We start from the raw sequence: 27,995 nt of genomic DNA on the forward strand, positions 1-27,995 counted from the left end.
ATGTCACTACAGAACCCTGTCTGTTGTTCGGCAGGGCTAAAGATCTCACGTTCAGATTTTTTTCATCTTCACGTTAGACTCAGCCTCTCAGGATGTTATTTTTGCTCTTAACTCTGCTAGTGCCTGTTGCTAGGTAACCTCATTAACGCGCAAGATGACTCATTAGGTTTTCTCTTTTGCGGTAAATTCAAAATACATAATTTAAAATAAAAGCAATGCACACAGCGTTGATCGGACGGATAAACTGCATCATTTCTCTGAACACTGACTTTATTGAATATACATCTCCGTTACACCGGCGTCACACGAACTGCATAACCACCACTCAGAATCACTTTATAGTCACTGTTCAATTCCCATCGTTTCACGTTGACAAAAATTAAGGACTGGAAAACAAAAAAACAAGTGTGGAATTAAATCACGTCCTCATAATTTACTGGAATGAGCAATGCATTTAGGGCACACAGAAGGTAAACGGTTGGCAGTCGTAAGCTAACATTCAGACCGTAGGCACTTGGCAATAAACCATGTAAATGCTAACTAACAGCACATGAACAGCCAGCCAAACCCAGAATAACCAGGATCCCGGGACTGCGCTGATTAATAAGCACCGCGTTAATATTAGCACGTCATCAAGTCAGCCACTTAATGGATCAATATGCATATTTAACAGTCAATATGAATATGGCTTGAATATATGGCTTCATAATGTTTACAGTCTGCAAATCCAGGCCTAAATACTGAAATCACAATACTGACAAAAATATTCTAGAATTAAACCCATGACTTTGAAGCCGCTTAAAAAAATAATGTTTTCCACTCTGGTTTACTCAAAGAGTTAGTTTCCCCAAATAAAATAAACTAACATTTTTATTGTACTTCCTTTTGATTTAATTAGATTATCAGTCATGTGACCAGCGTTCTAATGAACTCATCACTTTGGTATTGATTCTGCCGTTAAACACACACTGAAGGCGTCCCAATTGACACCCGTGCATAGATTGCTTGCATAGAAGACGAGGCTGTGCTTCACAGCTCTAAGATCTAAGGGTGAGCCAAATTATGGACAGAACTTTGTACCTGCGGAGACAAGCAGTCCAGATAAAAAGGAATATATATATATAGAGAGAGATACAAAAGTAAAGCACAGTTAGGCCAATCTTAACAACTTTAAGTATAAAAATTCTGTATCAAAGGCAGGAACATTGACATTATTACTCGTTTGACTTGCGAATGATACGCAAAAGAACGCCGCGTCGACCCGCCTGATCACTGGTCGCCGCCGTCCTCCATCAGCTCCGAGGGGAGGAACTTGTACTGCTGCTTCCTGATCAGGGCCAGCTTCTTCCTGGCTTCAATCAGCTCCCTTTCCTTCCGCAGCATCTCCTCCTGAGCGGCCATGATCTGCAATAACGGCGACGGGTGAGCGCTTGGATCACATCATCGTGAGACCGATCGCGCATTAAGGAACACACGGGGGGGGGGCTCACCTGAGCGATGCCTCCCACCATCTTACTCTTGACCACCACAGCCTGGTCGTCCTCCGCATCAAACGCCGCCTTCTGGGCCGCCTTCACCAGGTTGTCGGAGGCTCTCTTCACGGCATTCCCGGCAGCCTGCGGAATCAGTGAGGCCGCTTTTAGCATTCATTGTTGACACGTGACGAATAGTCCGGATCGCCCCGGCAGTTCAAAGGACCGCGAAAAGCCGAGAAGGGGAACTTTACAGAAGCTCCTTTTGTGTCGAACTGCAAGTGCGAGAGGAGGTGAGGAGAATGCTAACGTCCCTCTTCGGGAGACGTCTATTTTGTCTCGCAGTAGAGCATGAAACAAGGAAACAGACAGATTTAGAATCAGGCGGTAACGTCGCTGCATGTTTTGTGAACGGCAACTCCTGAAAAGGCAACGGAGACTTCCAGCATAGAGAGAGAGTGAGACAAACCCAACATGGCCTGAGCATTTTCTCTCCTTTTGGGGCTCTGCGAGCTGGACGGTCCCCCCCCCCCCACCTGGAATGCTCCTGTCCCACAACACAACAGCAAATGTCAAAGTCCTCCGTTTGTCTAATTCAAATGTTCTCCCGTCTACGCTCAGTGTTGGAGGGCAGAAACAGGAAGTGCTGTGAACCAGAGCGCTTCATTTACAGCGTTCCATGAGGCATGTCCTTCAGACTTTGTCCCTCTAGGGATGTGGTCTTGTGTTGGGACAGAGTTTGAAACGGTTCATCTGTCTCGTCTAGTTCATCGCCGTCTCTTTTTATTTACTTGGCTATCCCAACCTTCTCTACGTCACCATGTCGCTCAGAGATCAACGCCGTGCTGCTTTTCTGTCCTGATCCCAACCCAGCGACGGATAAGCTCAAGACATCGTTTGTTTCCTAAATATTTCCTCTTCCCAGGAAGTTTCATTTTAGAACAGAATCACTCGTCTGACTTGGAATTATAAATTTTGTCGCGCTTTCGTTTCGTGCTGTTGGGATTGGACCCGGCACACAGGAGAAACTAGCAATGCTACGTTAGCTCCTGCTAACCACGCCACCTGTGCAACCCGTGAGGCTGGAGGCGTGTTGTCCCCCCCCCCCGTTCAGGTGAATTCGGAGGGATTTATTGTTTCAGCTAATTATTTCTGCTTGCAAAAATAAATGTCTCTAATATGAATCCGCTTTAAAGACTTTTTCAAAACGATTGTCAATCATTTCATTTAAAGATTGAAAAGGTCAAATGAAAAAGTCGTGACTTTTATATATTTAGAGAGTTAAAATGCAGAATGGAAAACGGTGCAGAGCAAATGTTGCTGGGGTTAATCCTAGCTCAGGACGACTACTGGTTCCAGTTCCCAGAGCCGACTGGTGGATTGTTTCCAGGCCTCCTGTGGACAGAAATGTATGTGAATTACTGCGGCGGCAGCTGCAGGCCCAGAAGAGGAGGAGATAAGCCACTGCTGATTGGCCGGGTGAATACGAGCCGGCCTGGTCAGGCTGATGTTATCATGCATACACTTTAAAGGTAGTATTTTTGGTGGTCGGTCTGACAGGAGATACGTGTAGTTTCTGTCATGTCTTGGGAATCAAGTGCATCGGTTTCAACATAAAGGTCAGTCTAAGGCTCTAAGCTAACACGCTATATTGTTGCTAACACCGAGTCTGTGCTCTCAGCGTACGCAGAGGAGGCCGTTACATACCGGATGGGAGGGGTGGCGCTTTAAAGGCGTGTTCATTTGCCAGAAATATTGGTTTGAAGGCGAATAATTTCTGTCTCGAGTCACACCTAGGACTAAAAAGTCTGAATATCCTCAATCTGTCCTAAAATAGGCCAGAATAATCCCGATGGGAGCGGCCCACGCAGCTCACCTGTAACCCTAAACATCCAAACTCCACCCTATTAATAGAGCGCTCGCCGCCGGCCTCAGCTGCTGCGGGGCGTCATTGTTCCTCGGCAGGTACGCCAGGAATCGCCGGCACACACGCGATCACACGTCTCACTGCGCACCAGCTGAGATCCGATGTCATTCCGACAGCTCGGAGGATTAAAGGGCTGGGGAAACCGGCTCCAGCTGTTCAACACGCTCTGTTGCTGTGGTTGCCATGGTAATGCGTGCCGACTCGCTGCCTCCCATTTTTCTCTCCCACACACACACTTACAGACCAGTAAACTAATAGAGCCTTCCCCCCTGGAAAGTGTTAAATGTTGGATCCGTCGATTTACAGTGAAAGTATTACTTCATTCTTTAGGAAGAAATACTTTACGTCATGAATAAAGTAAATAAAATAAATAAAGGGACGAGATTTTAATAATTACATAGTGGTGAAATGAAAAGATTTTTAGAAAGATGCAGCAGAGCGAGCATATTTGAGTCAAATTAAGACATTTGGGTAAGTTTATGAATTAAATCTAGTCTCGCTGCTGTGTGTGTGTGTGTGTGTGCGATGTCTGGCTGCTGTGTGCGTGTGCGATGTCTGAACCCCTTCCACGCCGTGCTGACCTGGAGCCTCTTCATGGTCTGGGAGTCCTGGTCGGCCTTGACCTTGCAGGCCACCAGCAGCTGAGCGGTGGAGGCCGCCACCTGCTTGGCCGACGAGATGAGCTTCTCCTCGCTGGCGTGTCCCTGCACCGCCGAGTTGGCCGCCTCACACAGGTTGTTGGTCGCCGCCGCAACCATTCGAGCCTGAGCAGGGAGAGGCGTGAAGGAGTATCCATCTACACACGTGTACCTGTACATGTTACAGTACATGTACACAGTGACATACCGCTGAAATGAGCCCCTGGGACCACTGTCCATCATCCACCGCATTCGCTGGAATAGCCCCCACCTGAAAACACAGGAAGCCTTGGTGGGTCTGTCTCTCGTGGATATATATATATATATATGTATCAAAATTATTTTCTCGTGAGTAGAACACAGTACAACAATATTTGCAGTTTTCTTTGGGAGAGACACATCTCTATGGAGGGTTTCAGTCTTTTGGCAGGTAGATGCCACAGAATAGTCATCCTGTAGTTCGATTCCTTTACCTTCCCTTGAGCCACAAGCTCCCTCTGTGCAGCCGAGGCAGCTTTTACCAGAGCGCTAGTGGCAGCTGCGATGGATTTGGCAGCCTCCAGAATCTGCTCCTCAAAGTTCAGGCTCTCGTCCGCCTCCTGTTTACGAGAGGAGAACCAACAGTCATTAAAACGCGCTGGGTCACAGGGACATGGAGATCTGTGGACGCTCCATTCAGACACCAAGCCTCCATACGGGGTTTACAGCAGGGCTCAATACCAATATCATCATAACGCTAACAGGGTGAGGTCCGTGGCACGGCCGTTAATCTCGGGGTGACGACACGCCACACACACACACACACACTGCACGAGATTTACAGGCTGCTCTCTAACCTTGGGCTTGGTCCGGGGCCTCAGCTGCTCCAGCTTCTTGGCAGCGGCTTCAATAGCCGCTGCTGCACCCAGCAGCTCATTCTCAGCGATGACTGTGGGGTCCTCGGGGTCCACCCACTCCGTGCCTGCAACAGACACAGTCCCCACTTATACACAAAGACACGCCGCAGCTGGAGAAGCGCGCAGGTCAGGCTGGATTACCGTTAGTACAGTAGAAACCCGTGTGTGTGTCGGACCTGGAGCTCGATAGAATCTGCCCCGTCAAAGTTGTGTTCAAATGCCGTCTGCATCTCCATGACTGCTAAGCTAACACGCTATAGCGGCGTCTATCTGGACGCAGCAGGAAGTGACTATGACCCAACAAGGACCTGCTCTCAAGTCAGTGCTGCAGGACTTGTACTGCTGCGAGGGAATCAAGCACGCCTAGGTAGGAAGACCGGACCGCTTTAGAGAGCGCCAGGAGAAGGTGGCTTTGTTGTGGCGTCTGCTCGACCAGGTCAGAGGTTAAATTACCTTTCATGGCTTCTGCAGCCTGGATGAGCTCGGTGACAGAACCGGCCACCCGTTTGGAGAAGACGGCCAACTGTTGCTTCAGATCATGAGACGGCTTGTGGATGATCTGCGAGTGGATGTGAAGAAAGGAGACTTGAATTTAAAAAATGAATTTAAACAGACAAAAGGAAAAAAAGGCCGCCATTATCATCATCATCATCATCATCCACATGCTGAGAGTCTGTGGCAAGAAGCACTGAAGGTCTGGAGCGGGGCTACACTTGAAAAACGCATGTCAAGTATGTTCAGTTGGACGTCGAAGACCAGAAGACAGACTGAAAATCATGATGGACGGCAACAGTGGAGACATGTGACTGATCAAACAGTGAGATTGAGAACCCACCATCTCTAATGTGATTGAATTTAATCAGATTAACTGACGTTTGAACCTCTGCAACTCAAACGTGCATCAAATACATTCTTGTCTGATAAACAGGATCTCTTCTCGTTTCTATTTGGGGGGGTTTTCCACCTGCACTTTAAAAATATAAAGGTATGGAGATTTGCTTCAAGCCTGGACACGCATCCCCTGAAAGGCCGACCCTCATCCTGCGACTTCCAGGACCGCTCAAGCCTGCCCACAGCCTCTGGATCACATCAGCGTGACTATGAGACCCATTTCAGAACTTAATAAATGGTAGGGCTACTTGATTGGACACGCTGAGGTGTGTTTGGTTTCGGTGCGCGTCCTCAGACTGTCTTTCTGCATTCGGCAGTGCGACAGGTGCGGGGCATGAACAGGGCTCGGGGAGTTTCACGCGTTGACACGAGCCGATGGGGCAAAGATGAGACCGCAGAGGAAAGCACGCGGTGAGTGAAACCGGAGGACACGAAAAACAGACGCAATGATCTGCAAATGCTTCATTTACATGTGACGCAACAGCGAGCGCAAAGGGTCACGTCCCAGTAGGAACGTCAGGGAGGAATAAAGGCTCATCCTGCAGTGATCAATAACAAAGTCTCATCCTGCAGTGATCAGTAACCAGCAGATCAACCGGTCTTACCACCAGCACGTGCTCCAGCAGGCCGAGGTATCCGGAGGCGCACTCGTTCCCGTAGCGCAGAGCTCTCATCTGGACGTCCTTACTGACATCCGGGTGGAACGCCGCTTCCTAAAGAAAGGACCGAGTCAAATACTGGGAACCAAACAGCACGCATAGACGCAGCAGACAGTAGTGATGAAGAGCTCGGGCCGTGGCGAGGAAGGCCGGCGTTGGCGTCCTTTACTTGGACCCGTCCTCTCTCGTCTTCCTGTCCTCTACCTTGCAGGAGTGCAGCATGTCAGCAATGGCCCTCCTGCTGAGGTTGGCTGTGACGATGACGTCTTCCTGCCGACACGAGTTCCCAGAAGCCACCGCCTTCGCCGTTGCCATGGTGATCCCTTTGGTCATGCGAATGAACTCCTCCGGCGTGGTCGTCTGCGCCGGCGGGTCCGAGCTGCTGAACACCTGCGTGAGGAAATGCGTGCGTTTAGTTCCACACGGCGTCTCCTCGCCGAAAAGGGCTCGGGTCCGACGGCGAAGACGTCTGAAGGCTAATTATTAGGTTTGTAGTTGAATTCTGCCTCTGTCCAACAGCCAATAACTCCGGGAGAGAAAACCGGCGGCACTGAACGAGTTAAAAAGGAGGACGCACTCACAGCCAGCTCCTGTCTGATGTGCTCAATGGTGGCCTCCAAAGCGCGGGTCCCTTTAGTAGCTTCGTCCTCCACGGCCTTCACCGTCTTCAGGAGGGACGTCACGTTGGTCACCATCACCTACAGCAGAGCGCCAAGTTCAGGTCATAAGACACTCGGGAGTGGAGAGAGAGAGAGAGAGAGAGCTAATTACGACGTTAAGCTTAAGCTCTCTCTCACCCCCCGTGTCTCAGCACGATGGGCCGGGACTACTCGCTGGAGACATTGATCTAGATCCTAGCGAAGATGTTTCAGCACGTCTTGTGGACAAACAAACATGGCTGACAAACAAACATCGCCTCGGCTGCAGCGGCGTGGGCTCCTCGCTCACCTTAGCGGAGCTCTTCAGCTGCAGCATGCTGGGGTCATCGTACGGTTTGCCTGCAGCCGCCTTCGTGGCGCTGATGAGGTTGCCCAGCGCTTTGGCCACGTCCTTCACCGCATTGATGAGGACGACCTAAGGAGTGCACAACAGTTGCCCGCATGTTTTTACCGAGACGCATCAAGGAGCCAGCTGACGCGTGGTTGACGTGTCCATCAGTGAGACAGGAATGTAATCGATTACATTTCTAAACAAGTGAAATACTATCCAGAGTATCAGAGGGACGCGCTCAGGCTTGTTTGCGGACAGTCCTGCGCTCCGTACCTGAGTCTCGGGGTCCTCGGAACCCAGATTGGCAGCTCCCAGTTTGACCACGTCAGCCAGTTTGGTGATGGTGGACACGGAAGACTGGGCAGCATGGGCCAGTTTCTCCTGACTGGCCCCGGCGCCGGACACCAGCATCTTGGTGTCCTCCACCAGAGCCTTGGCTGTCTTTAGGATGCATTCTCTGCAAACGGGAGACAGTAGCGCCACCTCGTGGTGAATGAGCACGTTCACTGTGGAGCGTAGGCGGACCCGTGGACCTGCTGGATGATGCGTCAAATCTAGCCCCGCCCCCACACGACTGGCATGCTCCAATTAAACAGCCAGGATTCACCTAACGAAGTCTCATCCAAACTATCCGCTGTCCACGGTGGAATTCTGTCTCCGGCGGTCCGTACCTGTGGTCAGCGAAGGTCTCGGCGTTTTCTCGGTTCAGAGTCCCGGCCGTGGCGAACATGATGGTGGTGTCGAGGTCGGCGACGATTCCAGACACGGCGCTGGCAGCTGTGATGCAGGCCTGGGTGCCGCGGTTACCTGCCTGCAGGGAGGCCAACACATGGGACACCTGCAGAGAGAGAGAGAGAGAGAGAGAGAGAGAGAGCGAGCACTCGACTGTTAGCACGGGAAGCTACATCCTTTAAAAGAAGAAGAAAGAGACATTTTAAACATTCCACTCTCGACACTCGTGCCAACCAGGGACCGAGCGAAACCACGGCTGGCTGCGGCGCTGACCTTCTCGGAGACTTTGCGGGCGCCTTCGATCAGCTCTTTCTTGGTAAAGGAGTCGCTGGGGCTGCACTGCAGCGCTCCGGCTTTCGTCACCAGTCCCGTGCAGCCGAAGCCCAACTCCCCCACCTGCTTCTTGATGTGTGAGCCAATCTAGAGACAAACAGAGACGGCGCTTGGTAGAGCGCTGACACGGCCTCTCAAACGGGACCGACTTAACGGCTGCTTTTATTTACTTCCTGATTCTCTGCAGTCATCGCCGCATATTTGGCCTCATCTGCCAGGTTTCCGAACTCATTGGTCAGCTGGTTGGCCAATCCTCCGAGGTCATCTGGGTTGGTGTTCGACTTGGTGACCTTAAGAAACAGAGAAACTAACTAGATGAGTTTGTGACTACGAGCGAGCCCATCAGCTTTTCAGGCTGCGATCGCACATTCGTTGTCCGGCGGTGAGAATGCCTCACCATCTCCTGCACGGTGACTGCTATGGCCTTGGCCGTCTTAACCATGGTGGTCTGGTAGTCCACGAAGGTGCCTTCAGGTTCATGTGCAGGCGGGTCTTCCATTCTATTGATGGCGTCGTTGATGGAGTCGACCATGCCCCCCACGGCGCCCGCTGCGCTGGCTGCCTCGGCGAGCGTTGCCCCCAGGTCGTCCACGGCTTCCTTCATCATCTGCACCGACTCTTCCAGGGCCTCCTGCATGTGCGCCGCCTGGATGGAAACAACATCCGCACAATGAACTGGAGTCAAAGGGTCGTGCGTACAGAGCAACCCGGTGGGACAAGACATGAGGAGACAAGTAGGACAGTCATCGTGAGCGATGGCTGTTCAAACAAGCGTTTAAGCTCTGCTCATCCTCCTCCAGCTGACTGCAGTACCTTGGGGTTTCCTCCAGCCTCTTTGGCGGTGTACAGCATCTGCAGTGCCGACTCCGTCAGGGTCTTGGTCTGGTCCAAGACGGCCATCTGCTGTTGGCTGCTGACAATCTTGGACGCCGTGCCAATGGCTGCCATGATCAAAGGCTCAAAGTAGCTGACCATCTGAGACACCTGTTTAAGAACATCGGAACAAGCCACGCAGGTTGAACACGGCGACTCCGACGGCGAGGACGTGGGCTCGGGTTCAACTAATGGGTGAAAACCCCTGCTGGTCGGCCTTCGTGCTGCACCATGGCGATACTACATGAGGGAGTCTTACCTTGTGTCCCAGCTGGGACGCCTCAGAGCGAGCAGCCACCGCTACCGGATCAATCAAGTTACTGATTTCATGAACCGAGGCAGCCATCTGCTCATGGAGAGTCTGGAACAGACACAGTTCTACACATTTAGTCACAGACGTTCTACTGGATCCACTGGATCTACTGGATCTACGCAGTGTCTGCAGCCAGCAGGCGTTCACCTCCATGGAGATGTCCTCCCTGGGAGTCAGCTGCTGGCTTATGGCAGCCAGAGAGGCTTGGTCCACTTCTCTGATGCAGCCGTTCAGCACCTCGATAGCGTCGTCGCATTCTCTCTGGCCGGGGGCCTTCTCTCTGCGCCGCAGCAAAAGAGGAGACGGTGGCGTCACAGCGACTTCAGCAAACAGCAAGTACTCTCTCTGTACTGCAGTAATTGTCAGAGCGCAAAACGTGTACTACATGCCAGAGGGTACTGCTGCTGCATCGAGTTTTATCGTTGCTGTAAAGGAGAGGATGGTGAGCTGGCTTCATCATGACCCCCCCCCCCCCCTGCTAGAACGCTTTCCTGTCAATAACATTCCTATAGCAGCAGCGCGGTCCAACTGGACGTTCCCATTCCCAGGAAGAGGGGTCCCGACGGAGCAGCCGACGACCCGTCCGGTTACCTCATGTTGGAAATGAGCTTCTTGATGGAGTCAGACACCGTCCTGGAGTGTCCGGCTAGCACCGACCACTTTGGGGGGTCTTTGGGGTTGACAGCTAGCGAGCGGGCAGTCTGGATCAGGCCGGTCGAACTCTCCAGCATCGTCTTCGCCGCCGCCAAAATGGGCTCCATGGCTGCATGACCCTGAAGAGGAGGAGTGGAGGAGACGAAGATGACCGCGGGCACCAGCCAGAGAAACGAACAGACACGGAACCCCGAACGCTCCGACAGCGTTTGAGTCTTAAGAGCAGACGTTCCGACGCACCTCAGGGCTGATCCGAGCGGGAATGCTGGCAAACTCCGGATTGGATGCGAAGGCCGTCAGGTTGTCCACGGCTTCTATCAGAGGGCCGGTGGCAGCCTTACACTTCTCCCTGTTGTCCTCGTTAAACGCGCCGTCCAAAGCCTGCACGGGGAACACGAGCTTTACTGGTGCATCCCTAAAAACACACCGACTCTCACACGAAAGCAGTCCCGACCAGAACTTTACTCCAGGCTGCTTCAGAACCACGGCTAGCCTAGGCTTAAATTGTGCAGAGAGACGCGTCCCAAGGCAACAACGCCTGAAGTAATACCTCAATGATGCAGTAATACCTGGTCTCAGACAACAGATGGATCCGTGTGAACTATCAATATCTCTTTAATTCTGCTGCAATCATGACGTTAGTTCAGAAGAAATGCGAGCCAGATGTCCGAGTGGATGACAAATAGCACAAACCTTAATGGACTTGACCAGGTTGGCTGTAGTATTGGCCACCTCCTTGGCTGACTGGACAAACTGTCGCTTAGCAACAGGGTTTGGCGTCCTGGAGGAGGCTAGACGGCAGGCGTTACACAACGCAGACGTGTGTTTGGCTACGATGGTGGCTGCAGACAGAACCTGGGCAGAGGGCAGTGAATGAAGAAGGCATTTTAATCACATTCGGGATGGGAAGGAACAATGAGACCCCCCCCAACAATCCCAGCATGTACCTGGGATTGTGTGCAGGCCGGATCCACCAGGTTCTGGCAGGCCATCTGAATGGACTGATTAGCCCGGGCAAACTGAGCCGGGTCTACGAGGCCCTTCTGACCCGCTGAGCTGTTGGGGTCAGAAACCCCCACCAGATAGGAAGCCTGGGGACATGAACAGATCTCTGGTCAGGTCAGCAATCACCCCGACTGGTTGGGGATCATCATTACATGCACTAATACAGACAGCTGGATCAGTCTCTGGCCAGATGTTTTGTTGCTCAGACCAACATCAAGTCCGGTTGGTTCTGGTTTTTACCTGTGCAGCCGCTTCAGTCAGACCACACAGAGCTTTTGAGCCAGCGCTGACTGAATCACCGAACTCTGGCAGGTTGGAGTTCTTTGCATTGTGGGAGATTCCAGCCATGGACTCACCAAGGACCTGCCAACAGGAAAGCAGGGAGCAGAAGCAAAGCAACGCCTTCAACAGAGGAATGAACCGTTTCTGAAAATGGTTAAAAACTCTGAATAAGGACTGAGCTGCTCGTCTTTAAGCAAAATGGAAGTGAATCAGCTTTCAGTGTCGCTAAATGAAACCTTAATTTGTGAAGCTAGCATGCTAAGCTGTGTGGTTTGTCAAAGATCTTTTCATTCGGGCTGTAGTAATCCTTGAACATGCAATCTGGAGACTATTAGTCTCTATTAGTCAGATTGGCACGGGCCTCTGGAGTGGCATTACACAGGGCCGTGTGCCCCCCCGGCTACTGGAGGGGAATCTAAGAGGGTTGGCCCCATCCAATGGAAAGGCTTCTTAATGGTGTCCATTGTCTCCAGCAGTGGTGGTTTTTTGCATCGTTAAAATCTAACTGTGACACCGTCTTGGCTCTAATATGATGAACACACGTTATGGTTTACCACGGGGGAGGGGGGCAGAAAGGGGCTGTAAATCCGAAGACCTGATGGACAGCACACGTGGACGGATGTCCTACCTTTGAATTCTCCATCACGCTGTCGATGCAGTCGAAGTACGACGCGTCGTTGATGCCCTCCGTTGGCTTCTCCAGCATCCCTCTCACCGACTGCACACAGAACAAACCGCATTTAAACCTGCTTTATTACGTACACAAGCACTAATGAACTGATTTAACTCTGAGCTGGGGGGGGGGAGAGACATGTCAAACAGAGGCTAAGGTCTGCTCTCCGCTGGCTTCCGAAGCGTTTAGTGGCGGCCGTCTACCTCCAGCTCTCTGAGAGCATTGTCGCACTCCTTCTGCCCGGGAGCCTGCTGAGTGCACATGGTGATAAGCTGGTTGATGCTGTCCGTAACGGCCCTGTGGACATGAAGGCATTGGAAGACGTGAGGACAGACGGGCGGGAACACTGTCTAACAAAGAGACAGGGGAGACAGGGGAGAGGGCTTTACCGCGCGGCAGCCGCTAGCTGGTTCTTCAGGTTGGGGGAGCTGGGGTCAGTGGTCAGGGCTTTGGCTGCCAGCAGAAGCTTGCTGGAGGACATGGAGATGGTCTTCAAATTGGACACCACCTGCGTCTGGTCCTCTTTGGACTGGGAGAGCAGAGGGTTTTAGGAAAGATGCCGCGTTTATCAAACGCTCGCTAGAAGCCCAGCTACAAACCAATCAGCCCCTGAAACCAAATGTACAGTACCAGCTGCTAAAAAAAAAAAACTACAAGTACCAGCAGGCGATTCCTGAGGCTTCTTTAAAAAATAACATTTTGAACATTTACACACATACAGATGCTAACCAGAAGTAGCTCCGTTTCTGACGACCCATTCAGCCATCAGGTTTACGACAGAAGAAGAAGCGACGATTCTCTCGTCCGACTGACCTGGGATGTTCCCGCCATGTCAACGCCGGCCTCCAGGAAGTTGCTGAAGTCCTGTCCGAACTTGCTGGTGGACCTGGCCAGATCCTGGGTGGTCCCTCTGGACGCCTGGACCACCTCGTTGGCTGACTGGTTGAGTCCGGCTGCTACCTCATTGAGGTGAGCTTGAACATCCTGGAAGCTTCTTCCACTGGATGGGAACTACGGAGCGAAGAGGAGAACCAGGAACGCCGTTTCCAATTCAAAACACCGTAATAACTCAACCGAGCAGTACAAAAGACAAAATCCTCGACGTCTGACCTGATCATCTTCATTGAACTAGTGATTGAATAAGCACAACATTTGGCCTATAAGCCGCGCTGACACACAGGAAGTGGACTTCGTTCTTCCAGTCGTACTTACGGAGTTGGCCAGCAGGGTCTTGCTGGCTTCGCCCACGGCGCGGATGGCGTTGTCCACATCCCTCTGGCCAGGAAGGCAGTTCACACACCTGTTCAAGGCCTGAGACACGGCCTTCGCCACCTGGACACAGACACAGACACACAATCAATCGGGCCTTCCTTCCAGAGAGACAGAAAGCAATAAAAATTAAGCGGCTCGGCCGTCTCACCTGGGCCAGCCTCTGCTGACTCTCTGCATCTCCCGGCTTGGCGATGGCCCTCTTGGTCTCTTCTATCAGGTTGGCCGACTTGTCCATGACGTCGCCAGCGCAGTCCAGCATTGCGTTCCGCGCTTGAGGGTCGTCTGTGGTGGCGGCGACTCCCCGGGCGGCCGAGGCCAAGGACTTCAGGGCCTGGGCCGCGTCTCTGGCCGCCATGCCTGGATCCAAACGGAGACAAAGGCAATTCGTTTGCAATATTTGAAGTCAAACGTTCGGTGTTAAACAGTTATTTTCTCTTGACATATTAAGGCAGCGTTGCCGATTACGGATTGTTCGCAGCCTCAACATGATGATGCAATAAAACACAGACTCATGCGTTTCAGTGACAGCGGAGGGCCGCCTCCGAGCGGGTCCAGAACTGCTGCAGTTGTCTGGGTGTGTGTTCGCGTTAACCCACCCGTGTAGTTCTCATTGCCCTGGGTAGCCTCGCTCAGCAGCTGGGCGATGGCCGAGCTCACAGCCTTCGTGGTGGTTCCCAGATCCTGGGAGCATTTCTCCAGCTGATCCACAGCGAAGACACAGAGCAACAAACCAAGCATGACTCGCACCGAATCCACTGGATGTGTGTGTGCGTGCGTGCGTGGGTGTGTGTGTGTGTGCGTGTTCACCGTCTGGCCTGGCAGTGGCTTCAGTTTGCCCCCCTCGGCTGAAGCCCTGGCCTCCTGCATGTCCTTCTCCAGATCTCTCACCATGGACAGAGCGTTGTCTATCTCCAGTGGACCACAGGACTCCTGAGCCTGCGCGCACACACACACACACACCAATTACACACTAATTAAATACACTATTCTCTTAACATACTAGTGATAGATAGATCAGCTATTACATCATCAAAGACCTTAATCAATGATCGTCTCCGACCCTCAGGGCGTTTTTTTTTTTTACTTTAAATAAAATCACTCGTCATTAACGACGATGCCGATCGACTAACTGATGAACACAATCGGCCTCGTAATCGGAGACGGACCTTTTGCGACGCAGTGCGGAGCTCAGCCAAGGCGCTGGCCAGGTTCTTGGCACACTGGCTGAGCTGCATGGCCGAGGCCTGGTCGCTGATGGTGGGAACCGTGGCCTTGGAGGCCGTGACCATCTTAGCGCCAGGCTGGCAACGGAGACGGAGACGGAGACGGAGACAGACAGGACCGTGAGCAACAGTAACAGTACTACTATCACAGACGCACACACGCAGCGTGTATCAGAGTGTGTGTCACCTGCAGGAAGTTCTGGCTGGCGCCGATCAGGCCCAGCTGGGCTCTGGGGCTGTCGGGCTGGGCCTGGCTTCCTCGGACTCCCTGAACCAGCCGAGGGATCTGCTCCGCCACCGCCTGCAGAGCAGAGAGAGCGTTCCTGTGATCATTCAAACTGCGTCCAGACACAGTCCACGTCCGACGGCGTTTGTGCGAGGCAGGACGGCGAGCGGAACCGGGGGGGCTGTGGTTACCTTGCAGCTCTGGACCAGCTGCTGCTGGGCGGCCTGGTTCCTGTTGGAGGAGGCGGCGTGCTGGGCAGCAGCTATCGTCTGAGTGGCTGCCGCCGCCGCCTGTTTAGCTGCATTCTGACAGGAAACAGGCGAGTCGCCTCAGAACACTGATCTTACAGAAGTCCCCGGTGGGTGGAGAACGGCGTTTCTGTCACCGATCTACCTCCAGCTTGTTGACCAGTCGTTTCTTGATGGCGTTCTGCGCCGCAGCATTGGTGGCCATGCGGAGGCCCTCGGCGGCCTCTCGCAGCTTCTGCTGCTGCTCCTCGCTGTCAGGATTTGCTGCCGCGCCCTGAGGTGAAGCGCATTCGTCTCATTAGATCTAAAGCACGGCGGCTGGAACGGAGAAGTCGGATTCCTGCGCTAAAGCGGTTAGACCTTCGCTGCCTCCACCATCTTCGCCGTGGCGTCCGCCAGCAGCTTTGCAGCCGACAGCAGCTTGCGCGAGTTCTCCAGGTCCGACTCCACCTCTGCATCCATCTTGATGGCATTGACCAGGTCGGATGTGGCTTGAGCGAGGATACGAGCCTGACGAACCATCTCGCCTGGCGAGAGGGATTAGAAGAAGGGACAGGAATCACTGATATGCAACGTAGCCTAAAGGCTGCGATGTTAATTACCGTGTAATAAACACAACGAGCCAATGCTACATGAGGAACCTCGCCTCCGGACCCGGTCTGCTAGCCAGTACTTTGAATTGTATTTACTTAAGCTTTATTTAACCAGGCAAGTTAATTGAGAACCAATTCTCATCTGCAATAATGGCCTGGACCTAAGTTGCATGCTTTTGGGGGTAGGAGGAACCCGGAGAGATCCCACGCAGACCCGGGGAGAACCCGCGCAGACCCGGGGAGAACCCACGCAGACCCGGGGAGAACCCACGCAGACCCGGAGAGAACCCACGCAGACCCGGGGAGATCCCACGCAGACCCGGGGAGATCCCACGCAGACCCGGGGAGAACCCACGCAGACCCGGGGAGATCCCACGCACCACCTACCCGCATCTCCCATGGAACTGAAGATGTTCTCCGTGACGTCCAGGATGCGGTCGGTCGCTTCGCCGTGCCGTCCAATCGGATGAGCCCCGCTGGCGTACTGCTTGATGTGCTGCAGCAGCTCGTTGAGGGCGTGCGTGACACCCGTCGCGGCGACGCCCACCTGTTTGAGGAGGCCCTCGTCGTTGGTGGCGCCCTGCGACGCCTCCACGCAGCCCTCCACCGACTTGGCCACCAGCTTGCCGGCTTCGATCAGCTGCTCCTGGCACACCGGGGAGCTGATGGTCGGCGCCACCACCTGGACGGGTGCGACAGGTGACAGATTCGCACACACACACACACACAAGAGGAAACTGGAATACGAAACGTGCTTTTAAGTTCTTCAGATAATGAAAAAACAAAGTTTAGTTCAGTTCAGACCTAAAAGGAGACGCGTGAATCAGAGGCCTCTTTAGGCCTCATTGGATTCCTCTTTTCGTCAATTTGAATTAAAACTTTACGCACAGTTCTATCAAGCAGCTTGTGTGAGCTGGTAAACCGATGTGAAGCAGCGAAACCTTTCCGTGCGTGAACTTCTCGGGTTTGACGTGACCCGCTGGACTCACTCCAGTCCGTGTTGGGTTCTGCGCGGCCCGTCTCACTGATCCACTCACCCTGGTGCAGGCTACCAGCTGGGAGGTGGACAGAGCACACTGGGTGGCTGCAGCGATGACCCGGTTCTGTTGAGCAGAGTCCTCCGTCTTCTGGGCCACATTCTTAGCTTTTAGCACCAGAGCTGCTGCGGCATTAGCCACAGCTTTAGCCAGCTGCATCAGCATGTCCTGTCAAAGCACACATGCACACACACACAGCAATTTGCATTATTGATACGGTAACTGAATCGTTCATCGTTCATTAACAGCGTTGCTCAATGAGGACGGACTCATATCCTGTCCTTACCTGTAGAACCCACCACCTTCTACCTGGAGGAGGAACAGAGGAGGCACACATGGCCAGCCTTCATGGTTGTATTTAAGTGGCATAGATTATGTAAATGTAAGTTTTTGTGCTACAACCCACGACTCATTCCGTTTTGGACAATAAAGGTATATTTCTTTAGCGTGTAATTTGTGTCATATTCCTCTTTTGTCTTCTGTCCTGTAAACAAGGTCAGATTTGTCTCCAGCTGATAATGGCAGCAGCAACAGGCGTGTGTAGAACTAGAATACTCTTCATGTTGTCAAGGGACGCCTGAACAAACCGGACATCTTACCGGCTTTAAGGACAGATTCCGCATTACGAGTCGGGACAGTTTTCTTCATACAAACAAGTAGGAGGTGCCAGAAATTGAGTGGGGACACCAGAGCGAAGACGGACTCACCTGAAACTGTGGATCGGTGTCCGTCTCTCCGATGTGAGACAGGAGCTCTCCGCTGGCCTGGCCCACGTTTCCTGCCGCCTGGAGCAGGTTCTGACGGGGCTGGAACCCGAACACAAAAGGAGGTTCAAATGCAGGAAGTCACGTGTACACGTGTACACGTGGCGTTCAGCCACGTACCTCGGTGTTTGAGGGCTGGGCGGTCTTCAGCATGTCGGAGACGGCACACGCCAGGTTCTTAGCGGCACCCAGCAGCTGCTGTCCGTTCCCTCCTTCATCGTCCATCAGCGCAGCCAGCAGTTTGACCCCCTTTGACATCTCCGTCAGGTTGGAGGAGATGGTGGTGACGGCACAGCCCACCGCCGTGTAGTCCGTCTCTGCCGGGTCACCTGAGGACAGGTAGGTAGGTGGACAGAGCTGTGTCTTTAAATTGAGGACACGCTTTCTCCGGCGTGACGCATACTGGGACCAGTGAGCGGAGGGAACTGGGCGGCTCCTACCTGCAGTCAGGTTGACCATGGACGCGGTGCCCGCTGTGATGGCGTCCACCTGAGAATGGATCTCGTGCTTGGACTCGTCCATCTTGTTTTTGCGCCAGGCCTGGGATGCCTTGAACCAAAAGAAGAAATGCGATTGGCAAAGATCTACGACGAAGGGCTCCGAACCCACAAACGCAGGAGGTCCAAGTCTCACAGCGTCGGTTCCCAGCGGGGGCAGCGTATCAAAGTCCTCCAGAGACGCCTGGGCAGCCTGGACGGCCTGCATGCTGGAGTTGATGGTCCCGGTTAGCGCCTGCTGGGCCGAAGTCTGTGGACGCAAAGACCCGTCACTAACGTGTGATCGGTGCGCGTCCTTAATCCATTCACTGCAGTTAAAATAGAATTTCACACATTTATTATAAATCAGATCAGCTGTTAAAAACAAGTCTGGACTTATATTATTATTATTGACTAAAGTCTCCCACTTTCACCAGTCAGCCCGCCCCAAACCATTTCATTCCCACTGGGGATGCGTATCTGGGGGGAAAAAAAAGACATCATATGCTAGGAGTTAGCCGTTTGTAGCGCTTGTTGTGTTACCAGAGGAGGCATGTGTCCCCTGTGCATCTGTCCACTGGTGATGTGCTGCTTGGCCTGAGGCATGGAGCCCATCTGGAAGCTCTCTGGCCCCCCAGCGCCCGAACGCATGATGGCCGGCAGGGCGACGGAGCCCGTCTCCACTCTCCCCACCTTGTTGAACTGCTGCTGCAGCAACGTGGACCTGAGGTGTTAGAGAGAGAAGAGAAAGGACAAATTAACCACAGAGTAGAGTAGAGCGCCCCCCCCATGGGTGACCGCCGTGAACACACACGAACCACCGAAGGAGGAGTGCCTGCAGCAAAATGAGTATTTTCCTCGTTCTGGTGTAAAGACTCGTCTCCCCACCTGCATCTCATCAGCGCTCAATCTGATTCATTCGTTTTGGAGGGTTTTTACACAAGGTTTATAAGCTGGTTGGGCCAAAACGGGCTTTGGGACCAGGCAGCAACACCGTCTCCGTGTTAATAAGGGTAGAGAGTTACTCTCTGAACTCGGCCTGTCTCAAAAGCAAAATACATGTTTCTGTCTCCGACACTCACTTCTTTGGTGAGACAGAGTCCTCCAGCATGGTGGACTCTTCATCTCCCTCCAGGCCGAAGTGGTCCTTGCTTTTTTTCTGTCCAAACACAGTAATGACATCAGCGATCAAACTGGACACCTGTTCTTTAGACGTTTTGGTTCATGTAGGCAAGGTTTTATCATCATCATCATCATCGTAAAGCCACGTTCCCTTCCGTCCTCTGCTGCAGGATGATGATGAATATATTTACTAGATAGAATGTTAGAGTACAAGTACAGTCAAATAGTAGCATGTATTATACAAGTACAGTCAAACATCCTGTCTAAGAGGAGCATTTCAGAAAAGCCCTTGCCGTCCTGTTTCCGTTGAAAGTTCTTTGTACATAAACATGCAAAAATTAGCGACTCCTTTAAAGTGAGATTCTTTTTTGCCCTCGCTTCACCGATGACTTCAGGCTAAGTTAACAGGTACCAAACCTTTTCCCAGCTCCAACTTGTTAGACAAACGTATATCTAAACCAAAAAAAACTGTCTATCACCTTGCAGGAAAACAGGAAACCACCCATCGCATACTCAGACGCTGGTGTCTGGCGTAACGTTACCTTTTTGAGGATGATGTCGATGTAACCAGCAATCAGCTGCGCTATCTGCTCTCCCTCCGTGGTCTGCACCGAGTAGTAACCGTCCTGGTAGTCTCCAAAGTCCTGCAAGCCGAACAGGACATCACACGATTTAACGCTAGAAAAGAAAAAAAGCTGCACACAGAGAGAGATTAGAAAAACAACAACATGTTAACCCTCCAATCAGAGCCTGGAAAGATCCATCAAGCAGGTTCTCACAGGTTTCCACTGTAGAGGAAAGTCATCCAACATCATCATCATCCGGTTCCGCCCGTCTGTGATGAACTCACCAGCGTGAAGCTCTTGGGCGACGCAGCCCAACGTTTGATGTTGGTCAGATTCCATTCCTGGATCACCTCCTTGGTCTTCTCGTCCACCCTCATCACGCTTTCCTTGGTGATGCCCAGCAGACGAGGCACCAGCTTGTTCTTGCCCTTCATCTTCTCCTGCAGGTTGTTATGAGGAAGATGAATTAGAATGACAAACTCTGAGTATCATGCACTCCTGGTCTCAAACAGAAACGTCTCACCTTGACCAGGAAGAAGGACACCCCATACGTCTTGAGGGATCTGGCCAGCTTGACGTAGCTGACTTTGGCCTCGATCTCCGTCATGTTCTGACAGTTTTTGTGAGCCTAGAAACGAAACAGCAGAAGAGGAGGCGGTCATCTCCGGCGAAGTAAGCGCAGGACATTTCTGCGAAGCCGTAGCGTTAAAACAGGAAGTAGATCAGACCGACTTCTATCCCCAGAACAATGCATGAACAGCAGCGCACGCAGATTTCACTGTGTGAACCCGGACCCGGCAGCAACTTTGGGACGTGTTAGCATCAGATGATTTCGTGTTAGCTGCTGTGTCCCGTGGATTGCTGCAGGTGTTCCTCCTCCTCAGGTAAACATGGCTGACTTTAGCTCGTATGCAGTCAGATGGAGCTTTACGGATCACGGAGCTTCATCGTCACGCAGCAACGCTTTCACGGCCATTTGACTTCCTGGAGTCGTGTCCATTTAACCCTTCAGTAGCTGCTGGTCCCGGTTCTCACCTGGAAGATCTTCCTCTCTCCTTTGTGCTTGATGTACTCTTTGGGAAGGAACTCCTTTAGGCTGAGGAGGAAGAGTTCCAAGAGTCAAGAACACAGCCGGACCTTTTCAAGAAGCCAACTCAAAACGGATGACAGGAAGCAGGAAGCGCTCACTCTAAGAACCCGGGCTTGTGTTTGGCCTCGTTGTGGTCGCCGAACTGAATCTGACACTGATAGCCGGCGAACTCACAGGCCTTGTCAAAGGAGACCGGATGGGACCCGTTCAGAATGTCGTCACGGGCCTGCAGACACACAGGAGTAGCTCATTATATTATCATATCAACGGTCACTATTATATCTTATCATTTGTGAAAATGTTAATTTACATTATTTATGTCTTGTAAGCTTAACGTTTGATAAACGATGGCATTTAATTAAGCAGCTCCACAGGCCTGTACGTTCTCCGAGCCGGGATACGGAGCCCTCGCCCTAGAAGAGACGCCGCACTAACCAGAACAAGTCAGGCTCGCGTTAAACACAGAACCCGGGGTACCTGGACGTAGAGCAGGTTGAGCTGGACGGGGTCTCTGGAGTCCACATTCTGGTCCGAGTAGAAAAACTTCCTCCTCAGCAGCAACATCTCCGTCTCCTCCACGCCCTGCTCCCGCAGCGTCCTCCCGTGGTCCAGCCAGTTCACTGAGGAGAAAACGGCCGTCTGAGTCGGGTTATTCCTCCAGCCGTTACCAACAGCGACGCGGTGAGTGCAACATTACAGACAGGTTGTCCAATGCGAAGGGGACAGTGTGTCTCGTGATAAAAAGATTCTTATCTGCAAATCGTGTTTATCGTACGCTCGTCGTCGGTGTGGAGTTTCTGCTTCAGCTTCTCCATCTTCTTGTCATCTCTTAGCAGAGTCTTGTCCCTTTTCAGGGTCCCCGTGGTCTCTTCCTTCTTCTCCTCAACGATGTCTCGCACCAGGGAGTACTCGTCATAGTTTGTAATGCCTGGGACACAATAAAAACAATCGTCCGGTTACCGAATCCGACTTTCGGGTTTCGTCACAACTTGAGGAACAACAAAAGCAGGAGCAGCTTTTACGTGAAGCGTGGACGGAAGACATCCGCGTCCGTCCCTCACGCCCATCGGGGGTCGGCGCGTGAGCTCACCTATCCTTGCACAGATGGTCATCAGCATGTCACTGACTATCTTGGAGTCGTCCACCATGACGGTCTTCACCGTGCCGTCCAACATGCGGATCTTCAGAGGCCTCTGCTTCTTCTTGTACTCCAAAGTGTCCTACGGAAAGACGCCCCAGTCACTACAAAACGCCCAACACATTTCCAAATATAATATTACAATATTAATACAACTGTGCAGTGCTGTCGTGTTTCTGTTATCCCTTCACTGTACTTGTATTATATATTAATATCCTTTTCACGCTGACCCGACACACTCCTGGGTGGGAACATCGAGGTTGACGGTAGAATCCCACGCTGCTCAACGCTAACGCCGTTAGCATTAAATCTTTACCGAGTACCGACGGCCTTCAGAGGCGCACGGAGTACTTGAGAGGGCGACTCACCCCGTTCCTCAACATGTAGTAGTCCAGGGCTTTGCCCGCTTCGAGCCAGATGCCTTTCTTCGGGTCCTCGTCGGACAGAAACAGGCCGAAGTCGTTGGCTGCGGAAAAGAATCGCAAATGTCAAGCCACACCTACGTACGATTCGGAGCGACCGATTCACCGGAGCGGCAATGCTTTAGAAAGAAACCATAGAACACACAAACGCCACACGGGTAGGAATCGAACCCATAATCTCAATTCAATAGTGCTTCAATAGTGCTAACCACTGCACCACCAGACCAACTCATCTGTGTGTACAATGTTTGAAAAACTAAACTTATTTTTGGTGAAGGAATACAAGCAGGATCAAGGGACGTAGGACAGAGGGAAGGGACGTAGGACAGAGGGAAGGGACGTAGGGACGTAGGGACGTAGGACAGAGGGAAGGAACGTAGCACAGAGGGAAGGGACGTAGGACAGAGGGAAGGGACTCATATTTTCCTGACACTCGTCTCTGATGGCGATTTATCAGAAGCCAATGTTGTGGTTTGATCTGGACAGGGAGGCGTCCTTCATAGTTCGGTCCTGACTCACGCTGTCCCAGCTGGGCCTCGGGAACCCGTTCCCTGATCATGCGGCAGGCGTCGTACACCATGGTGGAGGGTTCAAACTGCATGGTCTTCACCACGTTCCCCACGCTGATCTTCAGTGACAGGGCCACCATGACTGCTGCTCCGCACCGCCACCCAACTCAGGCCTAGAAACACACCGAGAGCAGACACGAGCCAAAAACGATTTCACGTGTACTGCTTTAAGTAGGTATAACGTCATGTCCGTCATACACACACGTGCATGTTCTGTGCATGTGACTTTTTTGCACACACTCTTCTAGCTAATATGAAGTAATATATGAATTAAATACCTGATGTAAAGCAGTCTTGGGACACTTCCCCTGCCCAAACAGATTCTCTCCTCCTCAGCTGAAGAAAAGGAAATACACAGAGCAGAACGTCAAACAGGGGTTATGGCACACTGTTGATACACACGCTCCTGCTTCACCATATGAACCTGGACTGTTCCTGCTGATGATGATGATGCTCTGACTTCATCAATCAGATTTACAAACCCATGAACGTTACAGATTATTTTATTCACCATTCGACCGGCAGCAGGTAGCAGGTTATATTATAAACCTCATATCGGCATTCTTTACTTCATCTGGACTGTGTATGTCGTCCATTACTCTGAAAGGACCCCAATCACGCTGTGATGTCACATCCTGTTTTAAAAAAGGTCCTTTCAATGCCATAAAAGGGCATTTCGGTCATTTGTACACTCCAGCTATGATTCATTTGGGAGCGGTGCATCCTGTCGACAGTCCGCACGACGGCTTAATGAAAGATAAGAGGCTTCTCCCGCTTACGCTTCAGACTCGACTTCGTCTGCAACACATTAGAATATTATCAAAAGAAACGAGGAGGTCATTTAGAAGGCTAGTTCCCGTTCGCACTCCCCCCAGTCAGATTACCATCAGGACAAAATCCAGAAATAAATGTGCTGCGTAAGAGACAGGACAGAAACAAGTTCAGCGGCTTCCTGCTCCACCCTCGATGAAACAGGAAGTGCTGAGTCAATGATGAAGCGGGACGCCAATAATCTCAGGATCTATTCACCAACTAACCCCAAGCCTCAGAGACGACATGTCACCCCTGCAATTCTGGTTCATCCCGAGGACAGCTACATTCGCAAATGGAGAAAAAATAGAATTAAAATGAATCAGACGTGTACAAAATTACTGGTGAGGGAATGTTTCACTTAATTTACGCCGTAGAAACACTAAAAAAAATAAAAAAAAATCATAAATTCAACTTGTAAGCATTGAAACAAAATATGACCAAAATAAATAATTAGTATCCTTTGGTACTTCCTAGTGCAGAAATGTTTGGTGGGAAAATATAAAAAATGAAATGAGACAGAACCCACTTCCTTATTCCCCTCCTTTGGGTCAAAGTGTTCCTAACAAGCCGGTGTTCTTTACTTTGCGTGAGTAGAAGTGACGACAGTCAGCTGCTATCCAGAGGACAAACATCCCGTCTGTCTCCAGTAAACAGAACCTCATCAGCCGCTATCGCACGTCCTCCAGGAGACCACAGGAACAGAACCAGAACTTATCTTACAACGTCAGAGCAAGACAGACCGGGTCTGTGAGACGACAGCAGATCGAGCCTCGATTCCAACGTCATATTTGCGCAACAAGTCCGAAGCCAGTCTATTCAGTCCAATGTTCGGCTTTTAAATCCAAAAACGTTGCAGCATTCGTCACCTAACGGGAAAGAAATGAATCCGAACCGGGCTGACGGGTCGCTGAATCCGCCAGCTGTTACTTTCAGACACGCCGCGTGGCCTCGCCGATGTCTTGAAAGGTTTCAGAATTGTGACCCACACGTTGAAATATAGTGATCTGAAACTAAAGGTTTGGCATTGAAAGCAGTTCCGAAACTCGGATTCCATTGGAATCCTTAAAAGGAGACACGTTATACCCTTTTTCCACGAGTTAACGCAGTTCCCAGGAACTTCTATGAAATATCGGAGACAGTCTTCGGTCACAATAGCAAACAGATGCTGCAGGACAGCGTCCCCCTTGTCTGTCTCAATCAGCTCTGTGACATGATATGTCCTCTTTAAGAAGCTTGAGTTTTGATTCTCCTCATTAGATCGGGCCTGACTCTTCTACCCGAGCCTTTCCTATCTGCTCCGCTGCCTCCAGCCCTGCGGAGGAATTCAACGATGCATTCCTCCGGAATACCATCGCAACACGAACACGACAGAGAGCAGCCGTCTGTCAGGAAGCCAGCGGAGAACTGGAGAGACCCAGGGAGGTAAAGACGGACACACGACATCTACCGTATATGTGAAATGGACGTTAGTTGGAAATTAAATGCAGATTACATCAAGTCTGAAGGGGACTGTCCTCCCTGAGCCGCAGACTTCCTGTCCGAGTTATTTCAGCGTAAAGCTGGCAAAGCTGTAAGTATAGCTTTTCATATATCCCCGAGTCAGTTAAAAGAAGAGGTTTCCATGGAAACCACACAAACTGGAATTTGTAGAAAAATTCTAAATATAAAATAAACAAACTATTTCACTTCACATCCTGCTCACATTTTCTGTGCTCTACGGGGGGTGGCACGGTGGCGCAGTGGTTAGCGCTGCCGCCTCACAGCAAGAAGGAGCATGTGAACACATGGAATCAGCGAGGCCTCCTCACGTTCCTCTCCAGCGGATCCCAACAGCCCGTTTCCTGCGTTCCGGAGTTCCGACCAAACTCCCCAGGCGGCCGACGGCGGCGGCGGGGGAATCGGTTAAAGTCTAAAACAAAGTGGAGGAGCGGCAGCACGCCGTCCTGACCAAATATGGGCGAGTGAAAACGGCAGCGATCTCTGCGGCACGCTGGAATGAAAAGCAGGCCTCCTTAACGGGTATGGGAACGCGGCCGTTTACGACAAGCCCCGGATGCGTGCCCGGCCGCCTGCTGGGTCAGCAATCCACCAACCAAAACTATTCAACTCGCAGCCAGATCAATCATTCGGCCATCGTTATTTATGTGTGTGTGTGTGTGTGTGTGTGTGTGTGTGTGTGTGTGAGGTCACAGCCTGTGGTTTTACGGGACGCAGCTTCCTTGTTCTAACATTAGCAGCGTTATATCCAGCACCGAATGTGTCATCGCCCCCGACAACAAAAAATACGTACGAGAACCGTGTCATGTACAACTCCCTAAAAAAAACAGAACAGAAAGTGGAGTCAGACCAGATAGCGGTCCCCGCCCTCCATGACCGTGTCAAATTCCTTTTCATTTTTTGTTTCTTGTCTGCATTTGTGCCATTTAGCTACAGCGTCCCGTCCCGTCCCGAGGCAGGCTTACATTGTCTTCTCTGGACGGTAAAGTTTAAACCAACAGTTGTTTGCCGGCGACCTGTCCAATCAGCATCCACCGATCGCCTGAGGCGCAGCCGGCTGGCAGAAAGCCAACCTGTAGAGACTCGTTCACACCCCAACGCCAGAGCTCGCCACGCAGCTGACCAAACAGCGTCGATGGCCGAACGTCAACAGCAGCCAAATCCTCACGACGGCGTCGTCCTCGTCTGATTGGCCAAGTCGGGATGATCCCCCCCCCCCCCTAATTGGTTGACAGATTCAACCAGCTCATCGTGGCTACCCGGGCCAGAACCAGCGTTGCACGTCTACATAGAGTAACGATCAATTATGACAACAGATTCGGGGTCAGATTCAATATTATGGATTTATTTTACACCAGAGAGGCGACGGAGTTCGAGACCGAACTCTCCCCGGAGCTCCTGATTGGATTTACACCGTCCACACGCTGATCTGGATCTGAATCATGAGTGACACAGAAACCACGAGTTCTTCCTCTCTGCTGAATGTTTCCGGACCGGGAGGAGAACCCGCTCAGTTCCGCTTCTCAGGCGGGCATTAGCTTAGCATTTTGCTCGTGGTAGCCAATCCTGGGGGAGAAATCAATAGTACACAAACTGTGTATTATTTGCTCTCTCTTCTTCTCTGGCTGAGGCAGCCTAGACGCTACAGCGATGTGTTGTCGCCCTCTACCGGTGGTCACTGATATTAGCCGATATTGATCAATTCAACTGGAACTGGCCCGCCTGGATTTAAAAGTGAAGAGCCCCGAGCTCCAGAACCAGAACCAGAACCTGTGATCGAACCTCTCGGGGTTCTGACTGAGGTTTTTATTTTATTTTTATTTTTTTTTAGCCGTGTTAGTGTTCCGTTACACCGGAACAGCAGGCCCCCGCGTCTCAACGCGTGAATTCGGTCTGCAGTCTGCGGACGTCCCGGCATGTCCCGGCAGGTTCCGCGGGCCGCAGGACTGACTCACGGAGCCCTCCCACACCGGATCGCGTTTCTGGGCTGGGGCTCAGCCCGAACCTCCCCGCGTCGATGCGGCTCCGTCCACCGACGCACCGCGGCGGGTGAAGAATTCACAGCCCGGGGCTACAACAACGGAGACCGCGGACGCGCAGGGGGGGCGGGGCGACGCCGCTCCACGCGCCGTGACGAAAAAAGTTGTTTTAGAAGTTATCACGCACGAACGCACGAACCCACGCACGCAGCAACGGCGGCGGCGGCGGCGGGCGGTGCGTTAAAGACGGAAACTTTGTCCACGGTGATAGAGGAACAGCCATACCTCACCGTGCGTGTGAGGCGCGTTCGCTTCCTGATAAGTGATTAACTGTGGGCGCGCACGCGCGCACACACACACACACCAGCAGGCCCATGTCTGACAACTTTTTTTTTTTTGCGAAGTTGTCCTGATTCCACGTCGAGTTTGTGATGACGTCACGTCCTTCCCGTAAATAACGGTGAAAAGTTTCCGGAGTTCTCGAACTCCGTCTGACCTGAGCTTCGTGAATCCAGTCCCGCCGGCGGAACCGCGGAACCTCGGAACCAGGGTCGCTGCTGCGTCTGGGCTGTTCCCCGGATAAAGGCTGCTCCTGCTGGGGGGGGGGGGGGGGAGGCCGGAC

General features: G+C 52.0%; 1 protein-coding gene across 1 annotated transcript; it reads right to left on the reverse strand.

Moving 5' to 3' along the window:
• Positions 1-252: 252 nt before the first annotated feature.
• Positions 253-27,959, reverse strand: tln1 (talin 1). The gene is made up of 57 exons (XM_068753325.1): positions 27,870-27,959; positions 23,363-23,420; positions 23,035-23,197; positions 22,462-22,559; positions 22,046-22,175; positions 21,731-21,883; positions 21,433-21,575; positions 21,054-21,181; positions 20,901-20,961; positions 20,389-20,493; positions 20,150-20,305; positions 19,842-19,943; positions 19,260-19,336; positions 18,721-18,901; positions 18,335-18,448; positions 18,142-18,250; positions 17,822-18,030; positions 17,645-17,743; positions 16,938-17,105; positions 16,288-16,582; positions 15,668-15,834; positions 15,453-15,581; positions 15,251-15,364; positions 15,021-15,134; positions 14,777-14,911; positions 14,418-14,546; positions 14,207-14,309; positions 13,759-13,967; positions 13,551-13,670; positions 13,152-13,349; positions 12,728-12,867; positions 12,542-12,635; positions 12,294-12,383; positions 11,624-11,746; positions 11,326-11,469; positions 11,072-11,233; positions 10,619-10,759; positions 10,316-10,497; positions 9,872-10,004; positions 9,671-9,772; positions 9,352-9,522; positions 8,936-9,184; positions 8,709-8,828; positions 8,479-8,625; positions 8,145-8,311; positions 7,747-7,930; positions 7,432-7,557; positions 7,065-7,181; positions 6,688-6,873; positions 6,430-6,537; positions 5,387-5,492; positions 4,874-4,998; positions 4,511-4,636; positions 4,246-4,308; positions 3,981-4,163; positions 1,491-1,616; positions 253-1,404 (listed from the first exon to the last, which is right to left on the reverse strand). The coding sequence occupies exons 3-57, from the start codon at positions 23,162-23,164 to the stop codon at positions 1,270-1,272; spliced, it is 7,626 nt and encodes a 2,541-aa protein (XP_068609426.1). The 5' UTR covers positions 23,165-23,197; positions 23,363-23,420; positions 27,870-27,959; the 3' UTR covers positions 253-1,269.
• Between the last annotated feature and the right edge of the window lie 36 nt (positions 27,960-27,995).

Source organism: Brachionichthys hirsutus, chromosome 19 (genome assembly GCF_040956055.1).
Source record: "Brachionichthys hirsutus isolate HB-005 chromosome 19, CSIRO-AGI_Bhir_v1, whole genome shotgun sequence".
In the NCBI taxonomy this organism is placed as follows: domain Eukaryota; kingdom Metazoa; phylum Chordata; class Actinopteri; order Lophiiformes; family Brachionichthyidae; genus Brachionichthys; species Brachionichthys hirsutus.